Raw genomic sequence first — 27,461 nt, forward strand, 5'->3', positions numbered from 1 at the left:
ATAATTTTCCAAACTTAAGTCTAAATTAATAAATATTTGTATTATATAACAAAATAAAAAATATGTAATTTGTATTAAAAATGATAATTTAAAATTTACTAATCAAAATTAAAATATATAAAATTGTAAAATTCCACCAGATATTTGTTATATCCTTCATAACAACAAATTTATAAATAGCAATAAAATAATATTAATTACGGTAATAACATTTTTAAAACTTTAAATTTTTACATATTTTAGATCTATAAATCATAAATTATATATTTTTTTCAGAGATTACAGTGTTTTAAAAACAATTATACTGATCATACAATACATTTACATTATATTTAACATGTGTTTAATATTAATTATCATTAATCTTGATGCAAGTAATATATATTATGCGTCATTAGAATAGGATTAAGGATGTATTTGAAATATATAAAAACACCATGATACAATTAATACTATTGATACAATTGATTCATTCAGTAATATTTAGTTTTTCAATTTTTACTGTATTTAAAACTGTAAAATATAACTAAAATATATAAAAATGTTGATGATCATTTTTTTATTTTCCATTTGTAAGTCTAATTTATAAATATAACTAATATTATATATAAAATAACTAAATATTTGTTTTTTTCTATTAATTTCTTTTATAAATAGCTTACATTAGCTGTCAAAGTGTAGTATCGCAACAATTGCCGCAAATAGTGGCCGAACAGATACACACCGACGGCTACTTTGTGTTGTTCACTGAATTGGACGGACAACTCAAGCCATTATTACGCTTACCGACAGCTCTGAAAAGTCAAATAATTGACGACAAAAATTTAAGACAATTACCCATTTCTACTGATAAATCACATAAACAGATACCAGTTATTAACGACTCTATACAACAAAACGATGGCTCTATTACTCTATTAGTTAATAACATAGCAGTAGCTGTCATACCTGCAGGTAATACACCCGACACCAGATGTTTCGGTGGTTTCGGTAGATTTGGTGGTTTTGGAGGCTTTCCTGCATTTGGCAAAAGAGATACTGAATCTGAAATAATAGAAATTACAAAAAACAATAGTGAAGAACCAGAAGAACGTTGTTTTGGAGGATTTGGTGGTTTTCCCGGAGGTTTTGGATTTGGTAAACGAAATACTGATGAAGAAACTAAAGAAATAGTTAATGAAAAACCAGAATTCGGATTACTTGGCAAACCTGAAGAACGATGTTTTGGTGGTTTCGGCGGTTTCCGTGGATTTCCCACAGGTTTTGGTTTTGGAAAATAAATAGATTTCTATTTAATATAATTATTTATAAAAGAAATTAAATATTTTATTTATAAACATATCTTAAACATATTTAATAAATTATATATAAAACATTTGGCTAAGTTATTATTCATTATTAATTTATATTTACATTTAATTGAATATATACAGTACAGTAATCTTTTAATTACACAGAAACGAGTTATACAAGTTGTATATTAAACTTAATAAATTGATTCAAACATTAAGTTAACAATAATTTATCAGTATTTTATCATTTTATATCTGTATTTACTGTAATTTATTATAATATTCTTAAAAAAGTAAATTGTTTTATTAACAAAAAAAAAATAAATTATTAAAATCAATAATATACGATTTTACAATCATCTCAAAATATATTGTATAATTATATAATTACAATTAATAATAAAGTATTATATTTTTTATTTAATATTTTAATTATCACTGTTATTAAAAATAATTAATTATATTAAATCCAATATTTGTGTCATTGTAATCATTGTCTCAGAGCTCATGTATATTATTTGTTGGGAACTTCACTAATACTTTCCATTAAGTCAAGCATTGGTAGTAAAAAGTTTGTTGGTTTTGTTTTTCCCAAAGGTATCTGTGGTTCTGGAGTTTCTTTAATCAATTTTAGACATTTGTCTGACTCTTCAAAATATTGGCCACAAATAAGGTTTATGGCTGAGCCCAACATCTTTAGTACATATTTTTCGGCCCAATCTATAGTATGTGATGTACAGCCCTTTGTTTCCTCAGTGGCCTCTCTTAGACACAATCGATAAGCATTTGAATGACTAGTTTTGTAAGAAAAGATAAATTTTTTAAGATTTATACCAAATTTTTTATATATATTTTAATTATCATAAAAATATTAATTAATAATATATTTTTATACAGTATTTAATACTAGTAAACATACCAACAGGTCATATAAATCCGACTTTTTTCTGGCGCTTTCTTTGCACCTAACAGTGCGTCAATCAGTTTTGTATTACACTCTCTGATCAATAGTTTAGCCTTATTAGCGCACTTTCCTGCGGTCATCAGTTCTCGGGCCTGTTTACTAATTTTGCCCGCTTTACAGGTCAACTCCATTTGTTTAGCGATGTTATATAACATAATTTTGGCCACAGTTTGGGACAGTTGTCCGGTGCATGACTTAAAATAACCCAAAATAAATTGCTTATTTTTATCATATAAATTACAATATTGTTTCAGTTCGACAGTGGTTTCCGGTACTCTCTGGTCAGTTCCCGGCGGGAATAATGTGGGCAACAATCGCTCAATTGTATCAAACGAACGTTTGTTACACCTAATAGTGGGCGCCTCCTTAAATATATTATCAACGTTTGTTTGTAAGCATGTTATAAGCTTTATATTTGCTAATATAATAATTAAAATATTTGATTAATTAACAAATAACTTATTTATTAATTATATACAAACAATATTTTTATAAATTTATCACCTATAATAATCATTAACAATTTCATGTGAAACATTGTTTAAATAATTTTTAAAATTTATCATAAGCACATTTTTCAACGTAGATAAAACTATAAAGTAATCAAAATATAATTAACAATTAATTAGATTTTTATCATTTGATGAATAACTTATAAATTCTATTATACTATTATCACTAAATTAAAAATTTAGTTTTACTAAATAATATTAAGATATAAAAAAAACTTTTTATAAATAATTATAACTTTCGTATGTTATTTATAATACATTACATAATAAATGTTATTTTAAAATGTTTTGTTAGTGCTTTTATACTAAAATATATTCAATGTTATCATAAATAATAAACATGTTTGACATACCAATTGATTATAAGTTAATAAAGAGGTCACTGTCATTTTGATTTAAATTATTCAAAAATTTTATCTAAAATTATAAATGTTTTTACATATAAAATTAGATAAACAATTTTACAATAATAATCAAGGAAAACATTTTAAGATTAAATCGTATATAATATCTTGGTAATTTTAGTTGATATAAAGCAATAAAAATGTAATAAATTGTCTAATAAATAATTATAATTTATAACTTTCATATTAAATATTATACATTATTAAACAAGGCTATTAAACTTTGAAATTTAAAAAAAAACTTGATTACTACTGTATTAACTATATTACTAAAAAATTATATATTTAATATTCATTTTATATCATAAACTTACTGTTTTGCTATTAGAGATAAAAAAATATAAATTTCTAATAAACTTTTTAGAAATAAATAAACTATTACACTACTGGATCCCTATATCTATTTTATATATTTTATAATACTGTATAAATAAAACATAATATACAGATATACTTATACTAAAGAGTCAATAAATTAAACAATTGAATAATAAATTAACTGTAAACTAGTTATAAATATCTATTTAATATAATTAAGTTGTTAAATATCACTAACATTTCTTGAGTAACACATTTAAAGTGTTGTTTTTTTGTCAAACGTTTTAAAAATACAACAAAAAATAATATAATATTTTCTTATAAATCTATCATAAGTTTTTAAATATACAAATTTTTGCTATTTTACCCCACTCTATACCCCTCCCCCAGTGTAATATCTAAAATATTAATGTATTTGTTTGCATATTTTTAAACATTTGTTTTCGTCTATTTTAACACTTTGGAGAACTAATAATCGAAAATATCTTTTAGAAACTTTCTAGAATTTTTCAAATTTTTTTTATAAAATTTTCTTTTTTTGCCAACTCTAATTGTTATATATTGTATAATGATTAAATTTAAAATACAGGTATTTGTCATGTAATTAATGATAAAACTTATAATCAATATGATAAAATAAATTATTATTGAAATTTTGATAAATTTTATTTGATTATTATATATTTAATATAAAATTACTTATTTTAATAGTTTTTTTATAAATGTTTTTTTATTTATTGATATTTTTTTATTGTATAATTTTTTTTATTTTATTATAGACAATATCATATTTTTGATATTCTAGTTTTATATTTACTTATAATTATAATCTTAAAAATTACTTGAAGGTCATATATAATTAATCGATGAAAAAACTATTCAACTCTAAAATGTAATTTTTCTAATTATCAATTACTTAATAATAATTATTTAGTTTATAAATTTTAATTTTATTTGAGTTACTTTATGATAATATAAAATTTACTATAAATCTTATAATATTCATTTTTCAAAATTAAGTTTTTGTCTGTTTGAACAATAAATTATCATAATTTATACTTTTTATTACATTATTAATTTATTTATTCAACATTAAATAACTTGAAACTAATTATAATATCTTAAAATTGCAAAACATGTTTTCATTTTCTTTATTTATTAATAGTAACATTATATATCATTATTACTCTTTTATATACTCAAATACTCTGTAAAAATGTTTAAAATTATTATTGCTATTACTTTAATACTATTAATTAGTATATTCGGTAAGTTAAACAATTTATTTTTAGTGTTATTTATTTTAACATTTAATAATTTTTAAATAATTAAATAAATTATTTAAAATATATAAATATAAAAATTTTAATTAAACTTAAATAATAACTAAAGATAGCGAACAACAAACAAAGCGTTCAAACAATAATAGCAACAATAATACTAATAAATCATTGAGTGATGAAAAGCCATCGTTTTTTGATTTGACACCATTTGGAAAACCACAATATGTTGAATGTAATAATCAAACGATAAACCGATTGGATGTGTTCACACAAAAACTGGTTGAATCCCGGTTCCCAACTAATGGTCGAGAACTGAGAAATTTCTGTAACACTGGTATAAAAAGTGCCGGTTTTTTGTTGGGTTTTGCCAAACACTGTCTGACAGAGTTTACCCAAAAGGCTTTACAAGTGGTGTTTTATCCGGTGACCAATGAAATTAGTCTTATTTGTAAATCAGGCAAATTGTCTAACAAAGCAAAGGCTATCATCAAAGCCGCGCGTTGTGGTAACGCTGCCCGACCTGGGCTTAAGAAATGCTATAACAAGTTTATAATCAAAGAAATAGGTATCAAATCAACTAAAGACAACAAACTCAAGATTCCGATGTTGTGTTGGTTAGCATTACTAGCATTTAGTTTAATAATTTAATTTTGTTTATATTTTTTAAGTTTTAATACTTTATATAAATATCATATTAACAGTGAGTTTAATGTATTGCGTGAGTGCTTCAAACAGACAGCAGAAGATAACAAAGAGTGTACGCGACGTACCATTGATTTTGTTGAACGCTATGCACTGGAAATGTTTGGCGAGATTTTAAATCTAATGTGTTTTGATTATCACGATTGTAATCATTTTATATATCAATTAATTATAATTTTCATTATTTAATTTTAATATTAATTTTCTATGTATTGATTATAATAGCCAGTGATAAATGTGATCGCATAAGAAGTTTAGTGCCTGACATCAAATATGAAGAAATAGAAAAACCAAAATCATTTATACCACCGATGATTGATATTTTGAAAGATATTGGCAATGGATTTGATTTTTAGAAATTTATTTTATATAAATTGAAAAATTGCTAAACTTTAAAAATTAATATTTTCAAGTTTGTATTGTAATTTAAATAGTTAATTAATAAACAATTTTTATAAATTAAATTTAGTTAAAATTACTTTACAAAATAATATTGTAATCTTAAATACTACTTAATATATTTTAAAATAAAATATATCAATAAATTATTAGATTATTTATTGATCATTAATTGATTTGAGTTAAATAAATATTCAAATAATTAAAACTTGACAACATTATCAATTTAACAAATTTACATTTCATTAAATTAAATATATTTTAACTATTTTATATAATTATAATATTAAATATGTTTAAGAAATGATTACAAATAAAATATTTAATTTCTTTTATAAATAATTATATTAAATAGAAATCTATTTATTTTCCAAAACCAAAACCTGTGGGAAATCCACGGAAACCGCCGAAACCACCAAAACATCGTTCTTCAGGTTTGCCAAGTAATCCGAATTCTGGTTTTTCATTAACTATTTCTTTAGTTTCTTCATCAGTATTTCGTTTACCAAATCCAAAACCTCCGGGAAAACCACCAAATCCTCCAAAACAACGTTCTTCTGGTTCTTCACTATTGTTTTTTGTAATTTCTATTATTTCAGATTCAGTATCTCTTTTGCCAAATGCAGGAAAGCCTCCAAAACCACCAAATCTACCGAAACCACCGAAACATCTGGTGTCGGGTGTATTACCTGCAGGTATGACAGCTACTGCTATGTTATTAACTAATAGAGTAATAGAGCCATCGTTTTGTTGTATAGAGTCGTTAATAACTGGTATCTGTTTATGTGATTTATCAGTAGAAATGGGTAATTGTCTTAAATTTTTGTCGTCAATTATTTGACTTTTCAGAGCTGTCGGTAAGCGTAATAATGGCTTGAGTTGTCCGTCCAATTCAGTGAACAACACAAAGTAGCCGTCGGTGTGTATCTGTTCGGCCACTATTTGCGGCAATTGTTGCGATACTACACTTTGACAGCTAATGTAAGCTATTTATAAAAGAAATTAATAGAAAAAAACAAATATTTAGTTATTTTATATATAATATTAGTTATATTTATAAATTAGACTTACAAATGGAAAATAAAAAAATGATCATAAACATTTTTATATATTTTAGTTATATTTTACAGTTTTAAATACAGTAAAAATTGAAAAACTAAATATTACTGAATAAATCAATTGTATGAATAGTATCATGGTGTTTTTATATATTTCAAATACATCCTTAATCCTATTCTAATGACGCATAATATATATTACTTGCATCAAGATTAATGATAATTAATATTAAACACATGTTAAATACAATATAAATGTATTGTATGATCAGTATAATTGTTTTAAAACACTGTAATCTCTGAAAAAATATATAATTTATGATTTATTGATCTAAACCAGTTGAGAATGCTAGTAAGCATTGCCCAACAACAAATTTTAATGGTATAGATTACATCAAATAGACCACATATGCATTAGTATAATTTTTAATTTTGTTATTTCAATATTTTTTTATCTTGTAACACTGTTATTTACAAGTATTAATTAAATATTATTATCAGTATTTTAATTATAAATTAAAGTAAAAATTAATATAACTATAATATAATAAAATGATAAATAAAAATTTTACAAAACTGATTATTATTGGATAATTATACTTATTTATATAGGTATCCCATTTTTATAATATTATATGTACAATATTATGTCTCTTTAATACTGTATATTTAAAGTATTTCCAATAACTATAGATATGGTGATTCCATAGTATAATAATAAAGTTAAATTTATATTTTATTCTATTTATTCATGAGATATTTTCTAGAAACTTTCTCACGGAAATTTATTAGAAACTTTCTATTTGCCCATCTCTAATTGAGACAGACATACACACACACACACACACAGATTTATGCATTTCAAAAAACAAAACTTTTTCAAAGTTTGTTTGAATAATTAAGATTTCAGATTTTTAAAAATTAATTAATTAATATTATTCTATTGTTATGACGAATATAACAAAAATCTGTATAAATTCATAATTATTTCATTCAAAAGTGGCTATTAATTTAAATCAACCTTTAAATTTGTTGCATAATTTAATTGTTATTGATTTATGTAATTTAACTGCAATTATAACTACATTTTATTTAATTATTACTTATAAATATTGATATTTTTAATGTTTGTTAAAGTTTTACAACTGTTGAATTATATTTAGTAAAAATTTGTTACATATTTATTGATTAACTATAATTAAATATCTTTATATTTATCAACTTGTTTTACATAAAAATAATGTTTTTTTTTGTCAAATGTCTTTTAAATTTATTTATTAAAATATTCTTAAAAAACTAATAAATTAATAAACTAATATATTTTGGAGTTCTTATATATTTTTATAAATATTTAAATAAACATTAAATTATTTATAAAATATGTTTTGATTGCATAAAATTATTAAGTTTTTTGTAATAACTATTATAAAATTGAGATATTTGTTTGAAAAAACTTTTTACAAGTTTATTGATTAACTATAATTAAATATTTTTATATTTACTAACTTGTTTTCGTTAAAAACAGTGAACTTTTAACGTATAATTAAATAATTTAATTATTATTAGAAACATTAAAATGCGTAAAAAGATATAACCTTTTGTTTATTATATATTTTAATTCTTTATAAACTACAGTACAAAGTGTTTAAAACAAATTTATTATATATTTGATTATAAATTAAAAATGAATTTTACTAATATGAATTTAACTATTAATAATGAAATTAGTTATTTTAACAAAATTATTGAAATAATTATCATTAAAACTGGGTATATTTATAGTTGTAATAATATTATAAATAATTATTATAACGAGTCAAACATTATTTATATTTATGGAAAGGTTTGAAAAAAATATATATTTTAAATGTTAATTTTACGACTAATATATTATCTTTAAATTTTATTATTTAGGGAATTTATTTAGGTGCAACACTATCTATCATAAAATATCTAACATGTACTTTAAACTTATTCATTGTTTTTAATGTTAATGATGAAGTTTTTGATAATGTACAGTATATTTATTTTATTTTATATAAAATTATATTATTTAAATAAATTGTATTATTAATTTAAAATTATAATTTATAGGCATTAACTATATTACATCCAACGCCCTCATTCATGTTAGATCCTRAGTTCAATATGGATGGCATACCAGTCAGGGAAATATATTTATTGAAAATGATCAGCGGTTTGAAAGTTTCAAACAATAACACATTTTTATCCTTTTGGAAATTATTTAGCTTAAATGTAAGTTAAATAAAAATTAATTTTTATTTTATAATTTTTTAAAAATTTAATAAATTAAGATATGGATCCTGGTAATCATATTTTGGATAATAATTGCAATTTTTATATGCAAACTTAATAATAATAATAAAAACAATAATCAAATTTATTTAGAAAACTTTGAAAAAATATTTTTTGAGATATTTCGTACATTAACACAACAAACATCACACATGATATTTGGATTATACAAAAAATGCAAACATAAAAATACTGGAAAATTTACGCTAATTATTATTATAAATACAACGCTTATCTTTTCATATGTTATCTCAAAATCGTATTCAAGTGTTTTACTTAAGACATATATAGATGTGAGATATATACCAATTGTCAATACTTATGATGATATCGACCAAAACAATAATATATTAATTGCATCAACAGTGGGTTTACTTGAATCATACATTGATATTATAGATGATCGACAATATAAACATATTTTGCATACATTTATCGATAGAACTAAACAATTAGAAAGTAAATTAAATACATCGTTAAACAGTAAACATATGTATAAAACACAATTGTTTAAACTATTAATTAATGGTCAAATCATATTTATGGCACCATCATTTTTTATTGATAATTTGGTTTATTATTATCGCAAATATCAAGATTTATTTATTATTAGTAATGATAAATATTTTCATGAATATAGCTATTATTGTGTGAGAAATGGTCATAAAAACAGCAAACAAATTATCTTAATGTAAGTCCAATTGATTTTGATATCTATAATAATAATTACATATAAAATTGTTATTTAAGGTACAAACGTATAACTGAATGTGGATTATTTGACCATGAACAATTCATTGATAAATTATTGCTAAATATGAAATCACGATCAGCTGAGCAATTGATTACTAAGAAATATAATTATATAAATGGGTTTTACAAAATCAATCTTGCTGATTTTTTAAATAATATTCTTTCAATTATAATTGTTGGATATATATTTAGCATAATAACATTAATTTATGAATACATTCATTATATTGTTAGTTATATTTATAATTTTTGTAAGTAATTTAGATTTTAATTAATATTTTATCCATTGTTTAATGTATTTAAATCTAAATATTGTTCACTTGTTATCAAAAATACTACGTTATATGCAACCATTAATTTGCAATTTTTTAATATTATAAATAACAATTACAGACAAAATAATAGTAGTAAAATAAACAATCATATGAATAGACAATTTTTATTCAATGTATTAAACGTTAATAACTACTGTAATTAAACTAAAACTATATATTTTTTAAGCTTTAATATTAAACTTTGCTTTAAAATATAATTTGAATAATAATTAAAATGTTTTCAACGTGTAAATCGATGAAAATACTAGTAATTACATTATTGTTAACTGAGCTAACAGTGACCTACAGATGCCAATTAATGCAATCATACGACTACCTGTTTGAACCGTGCATTTATCAAGAGTCTAACAATACAAATGAGGTTATATGCAGTGGTGACGGGGATCTCAATTTGCAAACAACGTTCAAAATAGTAGACAGACGACTACCAACACCAATGAAAAAATTTAGTCGACTTTATATCAATAATACGGCACTTAAGATATTACCAGAAAACTCATTCAGAGACGTGACGTTTGACGAGATAATCATCGATGGCTGCAAAAACTTGGAACTATTGCACGAAAAATCATTTACGGCAACAAATTTGATAACAAAATCCATTACATTTAGAAACAATCAAAAATTAAGTAATATTTCAGTTTTCGATATCTTAAGTAAATTTATTAATTTAGAAGAAATCTATTTTTTCAATAATAACATCAAACACATACCCGACGAGGCATTCAAACCAGTGATCGGACCTCAAGTCAAACTAGAGTTCATTCAATTTTATGGCAAAACAATTGAAAGTATTGGTAACAATCCTTTTGCACACTTGAATAATCTGAAGCTTCTGGATATCAGTCATACGTCTATCAAAACTATTGGAGAAAAGGCATTTGAATTTAATACAGTTTCCGACAATTATTTGACTATCTATTTGTTTGGCAATAATTTATTAAACGAAACGTCATTTTCGGTGAATTCGTTGTCAAATATCAAACGTCCCGTTATTTTAGAAATTGAATTTATGGGCAAATCGTGGGAAAATCCCGTTTATTATAGAGAGGATATATTGTTGCCATTTTTGCAGAGTAACCCTCAAAATAACTTATCCATGCCATTTACTCCATATATTGATTGCCAAGATTGTCGAAATTATTGGCTTATTATTCACCAACAATGTCAACAACAGTTAAATCATACATTAATTTGTAACAATAGAAATCAATTCAATGATCCTGGTAATTTTATAGATTGCACTGTGTAAATTTTATTTATTGTATAAATATTCATTTAACTTTATTTATTTATTTTATAATTAATTGTATTAAACAAAAAATTGTTTATATTATTTGTATCTATAGTTAACTAGAATATGAATAAAATAAAATATGATTGATACAACTGACATATACAAATATAACCAAAACACCCAGGTCATATATTGTTATATATGGTGGTAAATTCAAAATGATCATCATCATTTTTCAATTGATAAAATTGTTGTGTATTAGTATTGTTTGGATTCAAAATTTTTTTATCTCTTTTATTTCGTTATACAAACCATTCTATTAATAAATAAATTCAATAATTTTATTTAATTTTATAAACTTTTAATAAAATGCAAACATTGTGTCCAAAGTGCGTGAATGAGTTAGACTTGTAGTCTCTCTGAGTGTAAATGCAAAATATAGTACATTACCATCACTTGATATATGAAAATCAATGTCTTATACTATTAGATTGCGTTCAGTTAAATAATGTTTGATTAACTCAAGTGTTAGCCCATCAAAAATCAGTGCAGTTTTACCATCGGCACAGTCATCAAAGTCTATCTCCATATTTTTTTTGCCGATCAAATACTCCGTTAAATCCAATACATAGTTATCTGTTATGTTTTTCATTTTATTATCCCTATCTTGAGGTACTTTCTATTGAGTCCTCTAGCATAACAATAGAGGACAAAATAATAAAGTTATAAATTGTGGTCATGTGTTATAAAAGTTTGTCGGTTAAGCAAATAAACAAATAAAGGAAATTGCAATCATTTCTAAAATTTTATAAGAAAATTTGATTCGTCTAACTATAAATCACTTTATAATTTATAAATTACCTGTATTTTCTATTTACCGGTAGATATAATAAAATATATATATAATCACTATTATACTTATATTATTCAAGAAAAATAATATTTTATAAGATAACTATAATACAGTATAACAAACATTAAAATATAATTATATAAATGTCTTTTAAATTTATTTATTAAAATAAAAATATAAATATAATTGGGAGTTTCCTTAGTATTTTATTTAAAAAACAGTAAATTAATTAATAAAATTTGTTTTTTGATTGCATAAAATTATTTAGTTTTTCTGTAATAACTAATAATAGAATTGAAATATTTTTGTGAAACTTTATCTCTTAAATATTCAATGATGTGCTCAAAGGTTATACGGAAACAATGTTTTTTGTTGAAATAAAAACAGTATTTCAATTGTACAAAACTAAATTAATAAATTTCATTGTTTAAATTAACTTATTGAAAATGTTATGTAATTACAGCATTTTTTTATAGATTTACTAATTTTATATAATAAATATATTATTTACTAATATAGTATAACTAATAAGATAAAATTGATTTCTAAGGTGTTTCCAAATTAGTAATGATAAAAAAAATGCAAATATTAATATATTAAATGAAAAAATTAAATATAAAAAGCGCAAATATTAATTAGTATATTAAACTATCAATATTAGAAAATACTGTAAAATAACAAAACAAATTAAATGTTTTACTTGTAGTATAATATATAATATAAATAAATAAAATTGTTTAATACAGTAATTGCTTCACAAGTTATTTTCAATATCATAAATATAGTTAAATGTAAATTTTTTTCCAATAATAAAAAATTCAATAATTTTAATAATCAATGCATCCTTGGGTTTAATGATAGCCACAAGTATTTATTAGATTTAAATAACAGGTTTTTTGTGTTATTTTTCTATCAATTATTATAATATGTAATAGAGTTTACTATTTCTAGTGAAGTGATTTATAATTATGTTTTTGGTCTTTTGTTTGCATTTTTGAATATAAATATTTTCTTTGTTTAAATAATATTAATATTAGAAAAAATGCACAATTCTTTAAAATTTTACATTTTTATTACATTGATTATTGGTAAGTAAATCATAATTTCCAATTGAAAATATACGTAATTATATGCTATAATTTCCAAAATAGTTAATGTAATCAATAGTAATGCTGCGCCAAATAATGCTAACGATGCTAATTGTAATAATAAAGTGCGGGCAAAAATTGATAGACAAGTCTCCCAAATTACTCCCATATTAAATGGCAATAAATTACCCGAAACTGTCAAACAATTGAACAAATACTGTACAATCAGTCAATTAACACTAAACAGTGTGGCCTCCTATATGAAGTCATGTATGGGAACGTTAGGTCCTATAATGGCTAAAGAAATGCTTCAATCGAGTAAAAAATCATATAAAAGAGTTTGCATTAACAGTGCAAATGAGGAAAATGTGGCCGAATTTTTAAGCACCAGTAAGTGCTTAAATAGTGCGGCCAATCATATGGACAGTTGTGTTCAAAATATATTCGACGTAATGACAGTATTGCCCCGAATCGAGGAAATGGATCGTATGAATTTGGGCTGTTGGTATGGATCAATTATTTTTCAATAATATCTTAATATCACTTAATTGATTATTTTAATTAAACGTTAAAACTTTAAAACTTTAATTAATTTTTTGTTGTTGAATAGCCATATAAGCAAATTTATAGGTTGCGCCAAAAAGTCAATGATTAACACAAAACAATGTAATGGATTGCATAAACAACTAATAAATCAAATAAACAATTCATTGAGTTTTGTATGCAATGATTATTATCTTTCAAATAATACAAAATGTGCTAAACTAATGGCACAGACACCTAAACTAGACAATACATATGTGCGACCGAAATCACCATTTTCTGCGGCTATGGAAATATTGGATAGTTATAGAAGTATGAAATGTACTAAAAAAGCAAATGAAAGGTTAGATAAGTTAGTTCAGAGATTGTTTACATTGGGAACACCGGATCTCATACCTGAAAATGGGGCCCAATTGAAACAGTGGTGCAATACTGCTATTAGTAATATACCGTTTGTTTACGGTTATGTGGAAAGTTGTTTAAGCGATTTTGGAAAATTTTTAGTCAAAATGATGGCCAGTTTGGGTATTAATAACTTTGAACCGTATTGTTCTCCAAAAGGCTACGATAATATGAACCGACCGAATGCTCAAATGCAACAATATATTAAAGCAGCCAAATGTGGTAATCTTGCAGAGGATAAGCTGATTGATTGTACCAATAGTTTTATTGATGGTGTGATGGGTATTGTGGAGGCGCCCGATAATTTCAGAATTAAAATGTCATGCTGGTCAATTTACTTTTATTATATTTATTAATATTATAATTTATTACTAATTAATTATAATCTATTAATTACAAAAAAATATTGTTTATTTTGTTTATAGCAATGCTTACAAATACAGGACATGTATATTCAACGCCACGAACAAAACCAATGGTTGCGACACAGAGACAGTTGTTTGGGCTGAAAGTCAAGTAATGCAAAATCTGAAACCGGCTATTGATATGATGTGTGCCGAGCACTGGTCGTCAACCGGCAAATGCGCTAAACTATTGATAGAAATTCCCAAAATGGATAGTAAAACATATGAGCGCCCAAAAAGTGTATTCATGCCTATCATGAAACTGTTTGACAGTTTTCCTGACGTAGAGTTAAACTAAACAACAAAATAGTTAATACTCTTTTGTAGTAATTATGATTCAAAACTATCAAAATGTTAGAAATTTATTTTTTATTTTTTTTTATTATAAATATTTAATTAAAAAAGGATTGTATAATTTTGTTATAATTACTAATAATAATTGCATAAACATTTTTAATTGTGAAATTATTTATAATTTATTTTACATTATATATAATGTTATTTATAATATGCATCATAATATGTATGGTTACAATTTAGTCTAATCATGAATAGCAGGATTTAATTTGATATATCCATTATCTAATTGACAGTTTGACAAACAATTTTTGCCGGTCACCTGCGCTGATATCCATTTCATAGTCACAGAGCTCATACCTTTTCCGGAACAACCGAACTGGTCGTCGGCTATATAAGAGTTGGCCGAGAAAAACACGTCACCCTTACAGCGGCCCTCTGTTATGGTACCGGTGTTTACTTCAACCATATTGCCTTTTAATAGTATTAAAGTACTGTAATTATTAAATAATATACTACAATAATTATATAAATTACAAACCATTCAAATATGAGTAATAGACAAGTAGTTTGCCAATTGTTAGATTCTCTGGTTTGCCGTTCACTATAGCCGTGTATGTAAACGGTGTTTCCCACGAGTGATAGCCATTACATGTGGCCTCACCCGCCAACGTTGCGTTCAATTGAATGCCACTAATCACTGATTTTTCATTGCATTTAATACTTTTCCAAACAGTCATTTGTGTCTTGAAATATGGAGTTATTGCTAAAAAATAGTAATTATAAAATTAAGTTTAAATAAAAATTACAATTTAGTATTTTATTGTTGTTATAAATTACAGACCAGTTTTGTTGCCAACTCTAGGAAAATCTTGGGGAACATCAAAAGTTTGTTGAAAATCCAATGAAAATTTAGCTATAAATTAATTATTTAATCAATAATATATAATTAATACTTTTTTTTGTTAATAATATTATTTTTATAATAAAAAGTAGTAATAATACCTAAACTATTCAAAATCAAACAATTAAACAAAATAAAAGTTAAAATAAATTTGTCCATCATTTAATAAATAAATATATATTATGACCTTTATTAATTATTGAATAACTAAATATTTTATTAATTATTATTAATGAATAAATAAATTTTCTGTTTACTTAATATTTATACTAATTTGTAATTTTTTTATCTTACTGTTAAGATAATTATAATTATTAAGATTAATTTATACAATACTATACCTATATAATAATTTTCATAGTTTCTCAAGTTTTATTATCAATTTTTAGGCACTTGTATTTGAAACTTTTGCTACACAATGTATGAATAAGTATATTAAATAGCAAGTATTTGTCAACATCAAATTAAATTAATAATAGTAAATAGATTTATTAAATCATATCATAAGATTATTTCCACTATCTGTTATTTTTACTTAATGTATATTTTTAATTTTACCACTAAATAGTTTATTAATTAAAAAATAATTAGATGCAAAGCATAATAGCTATGATTATAGAAACTCTTTATAAAATACATTATTTTAATACAATAGTATTAAATAATTTTATAAATAAAAGTAAAATTGTTAAGTTTTATAATTTTATTTACAAGTTTTGTACTAATTAGTAAAATTTTCTTATTTTAATCACATTTTTAATAATAAAAAGTAATAATAAATATTCATTAATTCCAATAAATTAACCTTGAGGCAATGCAGTGTATTAATTGTTATTTTTATAAAAATACAATATTTATGCATTTTCACAGATTTTTATTGATAAACAGCTAATTTTCACGAAAAATTGAAATAATATATTGACTTCATATAAAATAATAAATTTTAAGTTTTATTGTAGTTAAAAATAGTGTAAATTGTTAATTTTATGATATTACACAACTATATTATTATATATGCCGTCTCTATTGTATAATGAAAATATCATTATATGGATAATTAGTTATTAAGTTCCAGTGATTTTCAAATTTGGGATTTTTCTTTAATAATTGCCAATTAATTTAATTATTAGTTAGTATTATAGTATTTATATTTTATATACAGTGCTGCATTTATACATTTACTATTGCATTTAAATTGTTTAATTTAACAATTTTATTAATTGATTATTATTAATTCAAACATATATTAAACATAATATAATTATTACCTATATTATAACTATAAATATTTTGATATTATAAATAATGTTAATATTTATTTAAATTTACACAAATTAAGCAATAATTTTTCAAATGCACATTTTTAATTAAGTTTAATATGAATATTTGTTTAAGTGTGATAGCAATGCTATTATATATATTTAATGCACACATCATCATCAAAGTCAAATGTAAAAATTGTAAATTAAGGTAATCAAATATATGAWAAAATAATAAAATTTAAAAAATCATTGAATTAATTAATAATAATCAATTATAATAACTTTAGTAACCTTGATAATGTAATGAAGCCATTGACAAAAATGATCAGTGACAAAAATACTAAATGGCCAGAAAATRAAAAACAAAAACAAAGCTATTGTCGGTAAGTCATTRACCTTGATTGCGGTTTTATTAACTAAAAAATGCTATTATTATCGAAATATTGATATATTTATTATAGTCATATGTATGTGTCGGTACAAAAGGCCGAGAATCACGTTCAACAATGCTATCGGRGAATATCGGCCTCACTGTTAAAGTTTTCAATTGCAGGCATCGAGAAAATGAATGTCAAGATGTCGTGCAAAAGTGATGCCGAAATGAGCCGTTTCATCGACCGATCCAAATGTGGTAATAGTGCTAAACGACTGATCACCCGATGCTACTCAAAATGGTTACAAGCGTTGGCACTCATCCGAAATGTGACTGAAGATGAACACCGATTGCAAGCCTTTTGCTGGTAATTGAAAATATAGTAGACATTAAAATTTTTCAAAAAAAACTTTTATTTAATGTAATTAAAATTTTAATCTACATATTAATACTGTAGTTCAATAAAGGATTGGACTAAATGTTCGCACGATATCTATCGCAATATTAGCTCAAAAATATGCTCAAAGAAAGCTGTCGAAGGATTTAATAACTATATCCAACAGTCAACTATAGATCCAATAAATATAATATTTTATTGTAAGGATCATATACCTAAAAATTGCCAAATTGTTAACAAATTTATACCAAAAAATAGAGGCAATAGAGGCAAAAGTGGTAGTAATAGTAGACAAAAATATTCAACACATTTTCCTACTGTTGTAGATATTACTCATTCAATACATTAATTTATTTATTACTTAATTTTTAAAATTTATTCTTTAATATACTATATATATTATATACTGTACACATTAATTACAACATATTATTACGTATATCATATTATTTAATWTTTTATAATAAAGTATTTTTAATAAATACTTTTATTTACAAATTATAAAATTATTTTTGTGATGATATCATTAAAAAATATTCCAGACTATAATTTAGTATTTTGAATATATTATTAAAATTATTAAAAATCACAAGTTTCAACAATTACCTATAGATTTTAATTCAAACATATACTTGTTTTTTTTGTTATTGAATCCATTAGCTGTCAAATTGTCTTTAAAATTAATACTAAATACTAAATACTATTTAGTATTTTTTGTTTTTTAACCGACCTTGACAATGATAGATTTTAAAATGAGCCGCATATAAAAGTGAAAAAACATTAATAAAAATTTTTAAATTCATTTAAGATATTTTTGCAAACTATAAATTATTTGTTACAAAATGATTATTAGTATTTTTAAAATTTGTTTAATTTTTTGTGTAATTAAAATATGTGTTTCTCTTGAAAAAGGATGTACTATGAGGTGAGATTATTTTAATAAATGCTAATTTTTAATTATTAAAATTTATTATTATAGTTAAATTGTCTAAAAAATATCTGATATTATTTATTCAATATATATATACAATTTATATATACTGATTAGTTATATAATTTTTTTAGTGATTTGGACAAAATTATGGAGAAAATAGCGACTTTTCAACTTGAATTTCCAGAAAATGATAATAAAATTAACAGCCATTGCCGGTATTTATAATATATATTATAATAATATTGTTATTTATTATCAAATTATAATATAATTGATAGCAAATATCCATCCGATATCCGCAATACGCGGTCATTCATCAAGAATTGCACAAAAGATGCGTCAAAAACATTGATGTCTGTATCGGTTCACTCAATAGAAAAAATATATAAAAGTATGTGCCGTACGACTAGTGATAAATCAAAGTTTGTTAGACTCAGTAAATGTACGAATAAAGACAAAAAGGCTAATAAAAAGTGTTGGTATCATATGATTGACAGTTTGACCCTAATTGCCAATAAAGCTGAAAGTAAACTGAAAATACCTCTAATGTGTTGGTATGTACTTTATCTTTCACACACACATACAAACATTTATACTATATATAAATTATATATATATTGTTAAATGTAAACTTTGGACTATAATTATGTTTTATTAGTACAATGATTAGTTGGAAAGCCTGTGGGATAACTGTATTGGAAAAGAATGGTTCACAACATTGCAGTAACAAAGACGTCGAAACAATGGATGCTTTCTATGACAAAGCAATGATTGATCCGATGAACATCTTTTGCGCCGATTATGTGGACAGTGATCTCTGTCAGTCTGTTAACCAAAAAATGCCAAAACAGGCGCTCACGAGATCCAAGTTTGCCACCCCTTTCCCGGCTGTTATTGAAGTTTTTGATAAATTATAATACATTTTTAAAATAAAAATAACACATTGTTTTATACATTAAAATATAATTATCAAATATTATATAAATCATAATCTACCAAATGTGCAGTTAAATTATTAAACAAAGTTTACTAATTATTGTGTAGTATACTTTAAATATTATTGACATTATTGTGTAAAAAAAACATTAATTGCTATTTAATCTTATTGATACAATTAATAATTATAGTATTAAAAATTTTTAATTTAAAACATCAATACTATAGAATACAATACCGGTATTTAATATACTTATTTAATATTAAAAAAAAACTTTTACTTAATAATTACAACAAAACTATTATTAAAACTTATCTAAAGATATTAGACTATTATAAAAATACAATACAGTATTATAAATATGATAAATTGCTTATTATTATTAATCATTAGTCAAAGAATACTTATTAAAATGATATTAAATCTAAATTAACTTATAAAAAAATATATAAAATAGATAATAACAAAATCTTAAAAATTAACATTAAAAATGCAATTTGATTATAACAATTTCAATAAAACATACTAATAGTTATTTTAAAAAACTGTAGTCACAAACAAATAATATATCTTTATTTCATTCTATAAATAAAAATTTAATTTAAATATTATTGAAAAGTTAATTTATCAAAATATTATATATAAAAATAATTAACTTTTTTTAATTAACTAATATTTAATAATTAAAACAAATCATTAAATTTTGTTGATTTACAACATGTTTTCTGGAGATCAGCGATAGTATTTTGTTGTTTATTAACCAACTTTACTAATTTGATAACTCTTGCCAATACGTCTCTAAGGGACAGTGGTGTTGTCTCGCAACCTACTAGTGCTGACTTTTGACTGCAATCAGTAGTATTCCATACACCGCCTGATTCGTTGGTCAATTCCATGGCCACACATTTGACATTGCCGTCAATGATGGCCCTGTCATCCCAGTGATGGTAGTCCATTAGGGAGTTATCTGTCCACTCAAATTTAGTGCCGGTATACTCGAGACCAATCCATGCCATTCCCGAATTGACGGTGAAAACATTTTTGTAGACAAAATCTTGTATTTCTTTATTGTGTATAATAATCAAAGTGGCCAACGGGTCTTCCTTCAGGCACAGGGCTTCCGCATCCAATTTACTGACATTCCCGAGATTTGCAAAAGATTTATAACACTTACCATTTGAGTGATATACCCATTCAGATGGACAGCCGGGATCATTCAATGTATTATCTATATAGAAATTTTTATTAGTTAAATATATTCTTAAAATGTTAAAATATTAATTAATATTTTAATTATTTTTTTTGTTTTATTTATTTTATAAATTATTTAATAATTACTTATATAATACCTAAGTTTTCAATTGTCGTAATAGCTGTTAACGATGTTAATACAACAAAAATTAAAAAATAATTTTTAATCATTTTAATTATTTTAAAATAAATGTCTTAAACTATTATATAATATTATTATAAAAGTTAAATTAATGAATTATTTGTATTATATCCTATTATTTATACATGCTAATTTTTATTATAAATCACACAATTAATAAATCTCTTTATTAGTACCGCTGATTAGAAATTTATTTTTTCATTAATTAAACACTTGATTTATAAAATAATAGATGATAACGAATTATCATTTTTTAATTATACAATTTTATAACATTAAATTATAATTAATACAATTGCAAAAATAGTTTACACCACAGTTATCCATTTATTTTTTAATAAGATAAATTACAATTAATTATTTTAATTATGTTAATCAATATTTCTGTATTGTCTCTGCAAAGTTGAGTTTTGTGTATAAATATTTATAGTTATTATTTTTAATTTAATAAAACATTATGTATTTAAGTTTAATTAACTTAATTATATAATTTATGTGTTTAGTAATAAATTGCAGATATTATAAAAAATTAATTATATAAAAATATATCCAAAGCTCTTTTAAAACATCATTATAATCATGAAAATAATAATAATTTATAATTAAAAAAGACACAATTTTTGTTTATTAACAAATAATTATTTACACTTTTATTTTAGTAAATATTATTTTTATAAATGCTCATAAAAAAAATTAAATTTTATATAAAAATGTTAAACATTATTATTATATCTGTATTTATTATATATTATACTTTACTGTATAAGTTAATGCTTGAATACTTTATTATATTTACTTTGACTTTACTCAATACTTTGTTATACGGTATACTGTACTTGAAATACATGGTATATCAGAAACTTTTTTCATTATAATAATTTTTGTAAATACTTTAAATTTTTATTACAGACATCTAAATATAAACATAGTTTGATTTTTTAAAAGATAAATTGAATTTTAATCATTTTTAGTCCTAACATAATATAACTAATTTTCTATACGTTTCCATATTTTAATGGCTGTATTTTGTGGTCTATTTTCATCATCCGATAAATAAAACTGAAGTTGAGAGATGGTATCACCCGATACCAACTGTTCAGACCAACCACGATTGATATAGACAACACTGGGGTCATGTTTACTGATGTTTTTAAGACCTGACAGTCCCACTGCATTAACCTTAGTAATACCCGGTGTATTGAAATCTTGGTTTACTTGCCATTTACCTGAGTTACCTCCCAATACCCGGAAAAATAGACCCGCATATTGACTGCTCACTTCTTGCCATTTGGTATTACTAAACAAACTACTGGGTTCGTGTTGATTGGGTAACTGTATGTATATAAACCCGATAGGTATGCCTCCCGTTTGAATTGAATCTACTTTCTTATTAAGTAACTTATAATCTTTGTCGAGATTAGTATAGTTAGTCAACAAATCTTTAAGTTGCGACTCGTCTTTTAAAAAATCTGTTTTCAATGTCTTTATATCAATTGTTTGTGAACTGAAATCCGTCTGTAGTTTCTTAATACTAGTGTCCTGTTTGGTCACTTGACTCTTGAGTTGATTGACATCTGATTGATGTTTAGAATAGTTTCCGACGATTCCTTGTATTTCTGTCTTTTGATTAATGATTTCAGTTTGTAATGACTTAGTCGTGGATTTCTGTTCAGTCATTGAAATCTCTAATTCTTTGAGATCTAGTTTTTGTTTGTCGATAACCTTTTGTTGTTCACTTGTATTAGTTATTAGTATATTAATTGTTATGATTTGTTGGTTCACTACTTTTGTCAAATCTATAATCATTTTGTATAAATCATTATAGGAATGAGTTATTGTTTGGCAACCGACCAGTCCTTTAGCCGAACAATCGGTAGTATTCCAGTCGCCACCCGTTGACTGATTTAACTCAATTGTCACACATTTAAGACTACCATCAATGATAGCCATATCGTCCCAATGATGGAAATCCATAGGAGAGTTGTCTGCCCATTGAAACCTATTATCTCTAAACTCTAATCCAATCCATGCGTTACCGATAATATCGGTAAACACTTTATTAAAAACAAACTCTTGAGTTTCCTTATCGTGAATCGTAATCAACTGAGCACTGGTACTCTCTTTAGCACATAAATCCTTGGCCTCATGTTCTGTGACTAAACCGACAGTCTTTAGATGTTTATAACATTTTCCGTTTGAAAAATACAACCAACCGTTTGGACAGTTGCCTTCATCAGTGCCTATAAAAAATATTTTTAGAATATTTTTAAAATTTTTAAAATTTTTAACCTGAGATTTGATAATAATTTAAAACGTTGAATATAAATATTAATTTAATGGTGTAAAATAATTTATCTATTTTACTCATTTTAATTTTATTTGAAGTAGTTTATACTGGTATAAATTATTGTAATGACTATATTAAATATTACTATTTATATATAAAATTGATTATATACATATTATAATTTTTATCATATTATTGCATGTTTAATGTTTAATAACTATTGTTTGTCACTATTGAAAACATCAAAAAATACCGCTTAACAGTTAATTATTTTTTTAATATGATATCTTAATTTGATAAATAAACTCATTGAAGATTCCACTTAAAAATATCCTTTAATATTAATCTATAAAAAATGTATATTATTTTAAAATTAATTATACAAATTTGATTTTATAATTTATAGTGTAAATATTATATTATAAATATTAAATTAAGTTAATTAATACAGTTTATTTAATTATCAATACTTTTAACACTATACTAATATTTCAATACATTAATATCATCCCTTGATGTTTTCGTTTTGATTTTATACAATTAAATAATCATTATTATTGTATTATAACATTATCATTATATATATATTATAACTTTTAATAATACTGTATAATATTAGATTATAATTGTTTATTATTATAAACATTTGAGATTATAAATCCAAAGTTTAATAAATTATTGACATAAATTTATAAACTTATTTTGCTTGGCTAACATAATAAAATGTTTAATAAAAAGTAATGTTATAAAATGTATATTTATAGACAATTTAGAAACTAAAAATAAAATATGAATACTTTTATATTTAATATAAACTGTATTATAATTATGTACTGTATTAATACAAATAGCAATTCAATTTTGATTCAATTAATTCAATAAACAAAATAAATATTTATAATAAATTAATAACATTTTAAGGTTTTATTAGTTTTATTTAAAATATAGTTTTATACACATATATATTAATATATTATATAATAATTATAAATGTATTATTTGGTTCGTTTCCAAATCAAAATGGCTGTATTTCGAGGTCGGAGTTCATCATTTTGAACGGTAAACTTCAAAGAGTTGAGAGCCTCTCCCGGGACTAACTCAGTGGTATTGCCGTCGACTGGTAACTGTATGTCTCGTTCCTGAGTCTTATCCGTATGACTCACTTGATTTAGACCAACGGCATTGATGTGTGTAATCATACGCTCCCCGGCCTCTTGAATGTTGACTTTTTTGGCGTCAAACAGTGCACTGGTATTACTCGCAGCTCTAAAAAACAGTCCGGCGTAGTCATTGGTCACATTACTCCACGTGTAATTCGGCCAAAGTTTTTTAGGATCTGACTGTCCCGACAACTGGACATATATGAAGCCAATGGGAATCATATTTTTTTGCAAATCTGCCATTTGTTTAACAATTTTATTGACTTTCGTATTGAGATCGGTATCGGAAGCGCCGCCAATCTGACAAATTACTGTTTTCTTTTGGTCACATTTATCAGTCATCCAGTCGTGTGTTAGGGTATCGCCTGCACCGCTGACCTCTAAATAAACACACGGATTGGTGCCATCAATGACAGCGTCGGCATTGAAGTTGGCGTAATGTAACGGATCGCCCGAACTGTGCCATCGAAACTGTTTGGTACTCTTATCCCATTCGGCATCAATCCAGACAACAGCTTTGTCTTTCAATCCGTTAACCACAACGATATCATTCTCTTCGACCATTGTTACGGCCGAAACCAAAGTGGCACTGGAGTTGGCTTTAGAGCACTGGGACTCACCGTCAGTCACTGACAACTGATCAGTCAATGCTTTGTAACATTTAGAGACCTTTCCTGTTTTGTCTGTCGTTGTTGTCCAACTGTCCGGACATGTGATGGCACTAAATACTAAATTAGATAATTATATTAAAGGGATTTTTTAATTATTAAAAAATTTTGCTAAAATTATATATATATATAATAATAAGTTATAAAATGTTTAACCTGAAGAAACATTGAAAGCTATAAAAAATAAAATAATAAACTTTAATGTGTCTAACATTTTTACAATACAATGAAAATTTTTGTCAATTAAATTTATAAAATAAATAGTTTTAAAAATTTTACATTCTATTTAAATACAATTGTGTTATCAATTTATACTTGAAATTTATCATTAAATAGTTAGAGAAAACAAACAAAGATGCAGTTTTAACTGTAAAAATCAATTAATTATAAATAATTAATTATAACATTTCATTGTAATTTAGTTGTAATTGTAGAATTACACAGAAAAATATGTTTTAAATAATAATTTATTATTTTATTAAAAATAATAATTTTTATTTTTGAATTATTCTTAATATTTAAATAATATAGGTTTTGGTAATAATTTTAAGTTACGGTATTCCGATTGCTTATATTAATAAATCTTTATACTTATAGACATTATAATTTTTTTCTAATATTATAATTACGAAATTTATAAACTATAACTAAAGTTACCTAATATTAAATTATATTAATAAATTATTATAAAGTCAGGGTTGCTAAAGAGAGGGGTATGGGGTAAGTTATTTTTATGCAAAGCTATTAAATATTTTCTAAATTTTTGTAAATATATGTTTCAAATAAATATTCTGAGAATATAAAGGAATTAAATTGAAAATATTTTCTTTTATTGTGGAATATATAAGAAATTAATCTGGAATATATGAGGAATTTATAGGGAATTTATAGACAATTAATAGAGAATTAATAGGAATTAATAGAGAATTAATAGAGAATTAATAGAGAATTAATAGAGAATTAATAGAGAATTAATAGAGAATTAATAGAGAATTAATAGAAAATTAATAGAAAATTTATAGAGAATTTACTAAAATTTAGTAAAAATAATCGTTTAAAAATGCAATAAAAATTGTATACCCATCTTATACCATCCCCAAGATTTTTTGAGTTTTTTCTAACTTACCCCCCCCCATATATATATATATATATACCCCCTGAGATAGAAAAACCTTTTGCAACTCTGTATACAGTATACAGTATAATAAATAATATTATTTAATTATCGACTAAAGCTGTATTTATGTCATAATCACTAATTATTATTGTCTTATTTTGAGTATTAATAAAAAAATATGTATTTTAGTTCAACATTTGTCATAGATAAATTTTATATTTTTAATGTAAACTTCAATTATAGATAAATACTTAAGAGTAGTGTCCCACATAATTAATAATAGTGTCAAGTTAAATTAATGATAAAAATATAGCAATTTTGATAGCATATGTGAGAAATATAAAATTTTGTGTAAACATTAATTAAACTTATTAAAAGTTACCTTGATTTATTATTAATTTTAAGTTTCTAGTTAGTTTTTCATAATCTATAATTGTAATATTGTAGCATAAAACGATAATATGCATTTCATAAACATGTTATTTATTTATTTAATTCATTAAAAAAAACTTAATTTGAGATTAAATTTAATCAGAATATAAAAATAATTTTATTTAGTTTTACAACAAAACTGCACTTTTTATTGAATTATATTATAAATCATTTAAAAGATATCCATTATTTGTTTCGTTTCAATATCTCTATCTTAACATTTTGTGGTCTCATTTCATCACTAGAGATGACACCTTTGAATGAACTCAAAGCCATTCCCGGATCCAACTCTTGACTTAATCCGGTTTAGATGATTGTATGTTTTGAATGATGATTCGGACCGCAGGTAATATTAGTTACTGCCGTTAGCCAAACCTGCTTGAGTCCGGGGGTCCTATGATTTTGTGAACAACTTTAGACAAATCAAATTTTAGTGT

General features: G+C 23.6%; 10 protein-coding genes across 10 annotated transcripts; 5 read left to right on the forward strand and 5 right to left on the reverse strand.

The window, feature by feature from the left end:
- Window positions 1-1,794: 1,794 nt before the first annotated feature.
- Window positions 1,795-2,794, reverse strand: LOC128953807 (uncharacterized). The gene is made up of 3 exons (XM_054299328.1): window positions 2,761-2,794; window positions 2,212-2,674; window positions 1,795-2,086 (listed from the first exon to the last, which is right to left on the reverse strand). The coding sequence occupies exons 1-3, from the start codon at window positions 2,792-2,794 to the stop codon at window positions 1,807-1,809; spliced, it is 777 nt and encodes a 258-aa protein (XP_054155303.1). The 3' UTR covers window positions 1,795-1,806.
- Window positions 2,795-4,706: 1,912 nt separating this feature from the next.
- Window positions 4,707-5,831, forward strand: LOC128953808 (uncharacterized). Its single transcript, XM_054299329.1, has 4 exons — window positions 4,707-4,758; window positions 4,883-5,387; window positions 5,475-5,620; window positions 5,701-5,831. Exons 1-4 carry the CDS (start codon window positions 4,707-4,709, stop codon window positions 5,829-5,831), a joined length of 834 nt encoding a protein of 277 aa, XP_054155304.1.
- Window positions 5,832-10,561: 4,730 nt separating this feature from the next.
- Window positions 10,562-11,588, forward strand: LOC128953810 (uncharacterized). Its single transcript, XM_054299330.1, has one exon. It carries the CDS (start codon window positions 10,572-10,574, stop codon window positions 11,586-11,588), a length of 1,017 nt encoding a protein of 338 aa, XP_054155305.1. The 5' UTR covers window positions 10,562-10,571.
- Window positions 11,589-13,381: 1,793 nt separating this feature from the next.
- Window positions 13,382-15,220, forward strand: LOC128953618 (uncharacterized). The gene is made up of 4 exons (XM_054299119.1): window positions 13,382-13,514; window positions 13,578-14,019; window positions 14,125-14,787; window positions 14,885-15,220. The coding sequence occupies exons 1-4, from the start codon at window positions 13,469-13,471 to the stop codon at window positions 15,159-15,161; spliced, it is 1,428 nt and encodes a 475-aa protein (XP_054155094.1). The 5' UTR covers window positions 13,382-13,468; the 3' UTR covers window positions 15,162-15,220.
- Window positions 15,221-15,353: 133 nt separating this feature from the next.
- Window positions 15,354-16,220, reverse strand: LOC128953683 (uncharacterized). The gene is made up of 4 exons (XM_054299196.1): window positions 16,166-16,220; window positions 16,005-16,076; window positions 15,702-15,926; window positions 15,354-15,634 (listed from the first exon to the last, which is right to left on the reverse strand). Exons 3-4 carry the CDS (start codon window positions 15,898-15,900, stop codon window positions 15,405-15,407), a joined length of 429 nt encoding a protein of 142 aa, XP_054155171.1. The 5' UTR covers window positions 15,901-15,926; window positions 16,005-16,076; window positions 16,166-16,220; the 3' UTR covers window positions 15,354-15,404.
- Window positions 16,221-17,480: 1,260 nt separating this feature from the next.
- On the forward strand, window positions 17,481-18,445 carry LOC128953811 (uncharacterized). The gene is made up of 4 exons (XM_054299331.1): window positions 17,481-17,534; window positions 17,614-17,709; window positions 17,788-18,066; window positions 18,157-18,445. Exons 2-4 carry the CDS (start codon window positions 17,630-17,632, stop codon window positions 18,443-18,445), a joined length of 648 nt encoding a protein of 215 aa, XP_054155306.1. The 5' UTR covers window positions 17,481-17,534; window positions 17,614-17,629.
- A 452-nt stretch (window positions 18,446-18,897) lies between these two features.
- Window positions 18,898-20,020, forward strand: LOC128953675 (uncharacterized). The gene is made up of 4 exons (XM_054299189.1): window positions 18,898-19,021; window positions 19,162-19,245; window positions 19,309-19,584; window positions 19,689-20,020. Exons 1-4 carry the CDS (start codon window positions 18,939-18,941, stop codon window positions 19,945-19,947), a joined length of 702 nt encoding a protein of 233 aa, XP_054155164.1. The 5' UTR covers window positions 18,898-18,938; the 3' UTR covers window positions 19,948-20,020.
- A 597-nt stretch (window positions 20,021-20,617) lies between these two features.
- On the reverse strand, window positions 20,618-21,405 carry LOC128953680 (snaclec agglucetin subunit beta-1-like). Its single transcript, XM_054299194.1, has 2 exons — window positions 21,317-21,405; window positions 20,618-21,195 (listed from the first exon to the last, which is right to left on the reverse strand). Exons 1-2 carry the CDS (start codon window positions 21,387-21,389, stop codon window positions 20,651-20,653), a joined length of 618 nt encoding a protein of 205 aa, XP_054155169.1. The 5' UTR covers window positions 21,390-21,405; the 3' UTR covers window positions 20,618-20,650.
- A 931-nt stretch (window positions 21,406-22,336) lies between these two features.
- On the reverse strand, window positions 22,337-23,765 carry LOC128953647 (uncharacterized). The gene is made up of 2 exons (XM_054299154.1): window positions 23,650-23,765; window positions 22,337-23,600 (listed from the first exon to the last, which is right to left on the reverse strand). Exons 1-2 carry the CDS (start codon window positions 23,726-23,728, stop codon window positions 22,348-22,350), a joined length of 1,332 nt encoding a protein of 443 aa, XP_054155129.1. The 5' UTR covers window positions 23,729-23,765; the 3' UTR covers window positions 22,337-22,347.
- An 841-nt stretch (window positions 23,766-24,606) lies between these two features.
- On the reverse strand, window positions 24,607-25,775 carry LOC128953642 (uncharacterized). Its single transcript, XM_054299147.1, has 2 exons — window positions 25,632-25,775; window positions 24,607-25,535 (listed from the first exon to the last, which is right to left on the reverse strand). The coding sequence occupies exons 1-2, from the start codon at window positions 25,687-25,689 to the stop codon at window positions 24,643-24,645; spliced, it is 951 nt and encodes a 316-aa protein (XP_054155122.1). The 5' UTR covers window positions 25,690-25,775; the 3' UTR covers window positions 24,607-24,642.
- Window positions 25,776-27,461: the final 1,686 nt, after the last annotated feature.

This window comes from Oppia nitens, unplaced genomic scaffold (genome assembly GCF_028296485.1).
Source record: "Oppia nitens isolate AA-2021 unplaced genomic scaffold, nextdenovo-longstitch-racon4-pilon3 scaffold23_pilon_pilon_pilon, whole genome shotgun sequence".
Classification (NCBI taxonomy): Eukaryota; Metazoa; Arthropoda; class Arachnida; order Sarcoptiformes; family Oppiidae; genus Oppia; species Oppia nitens.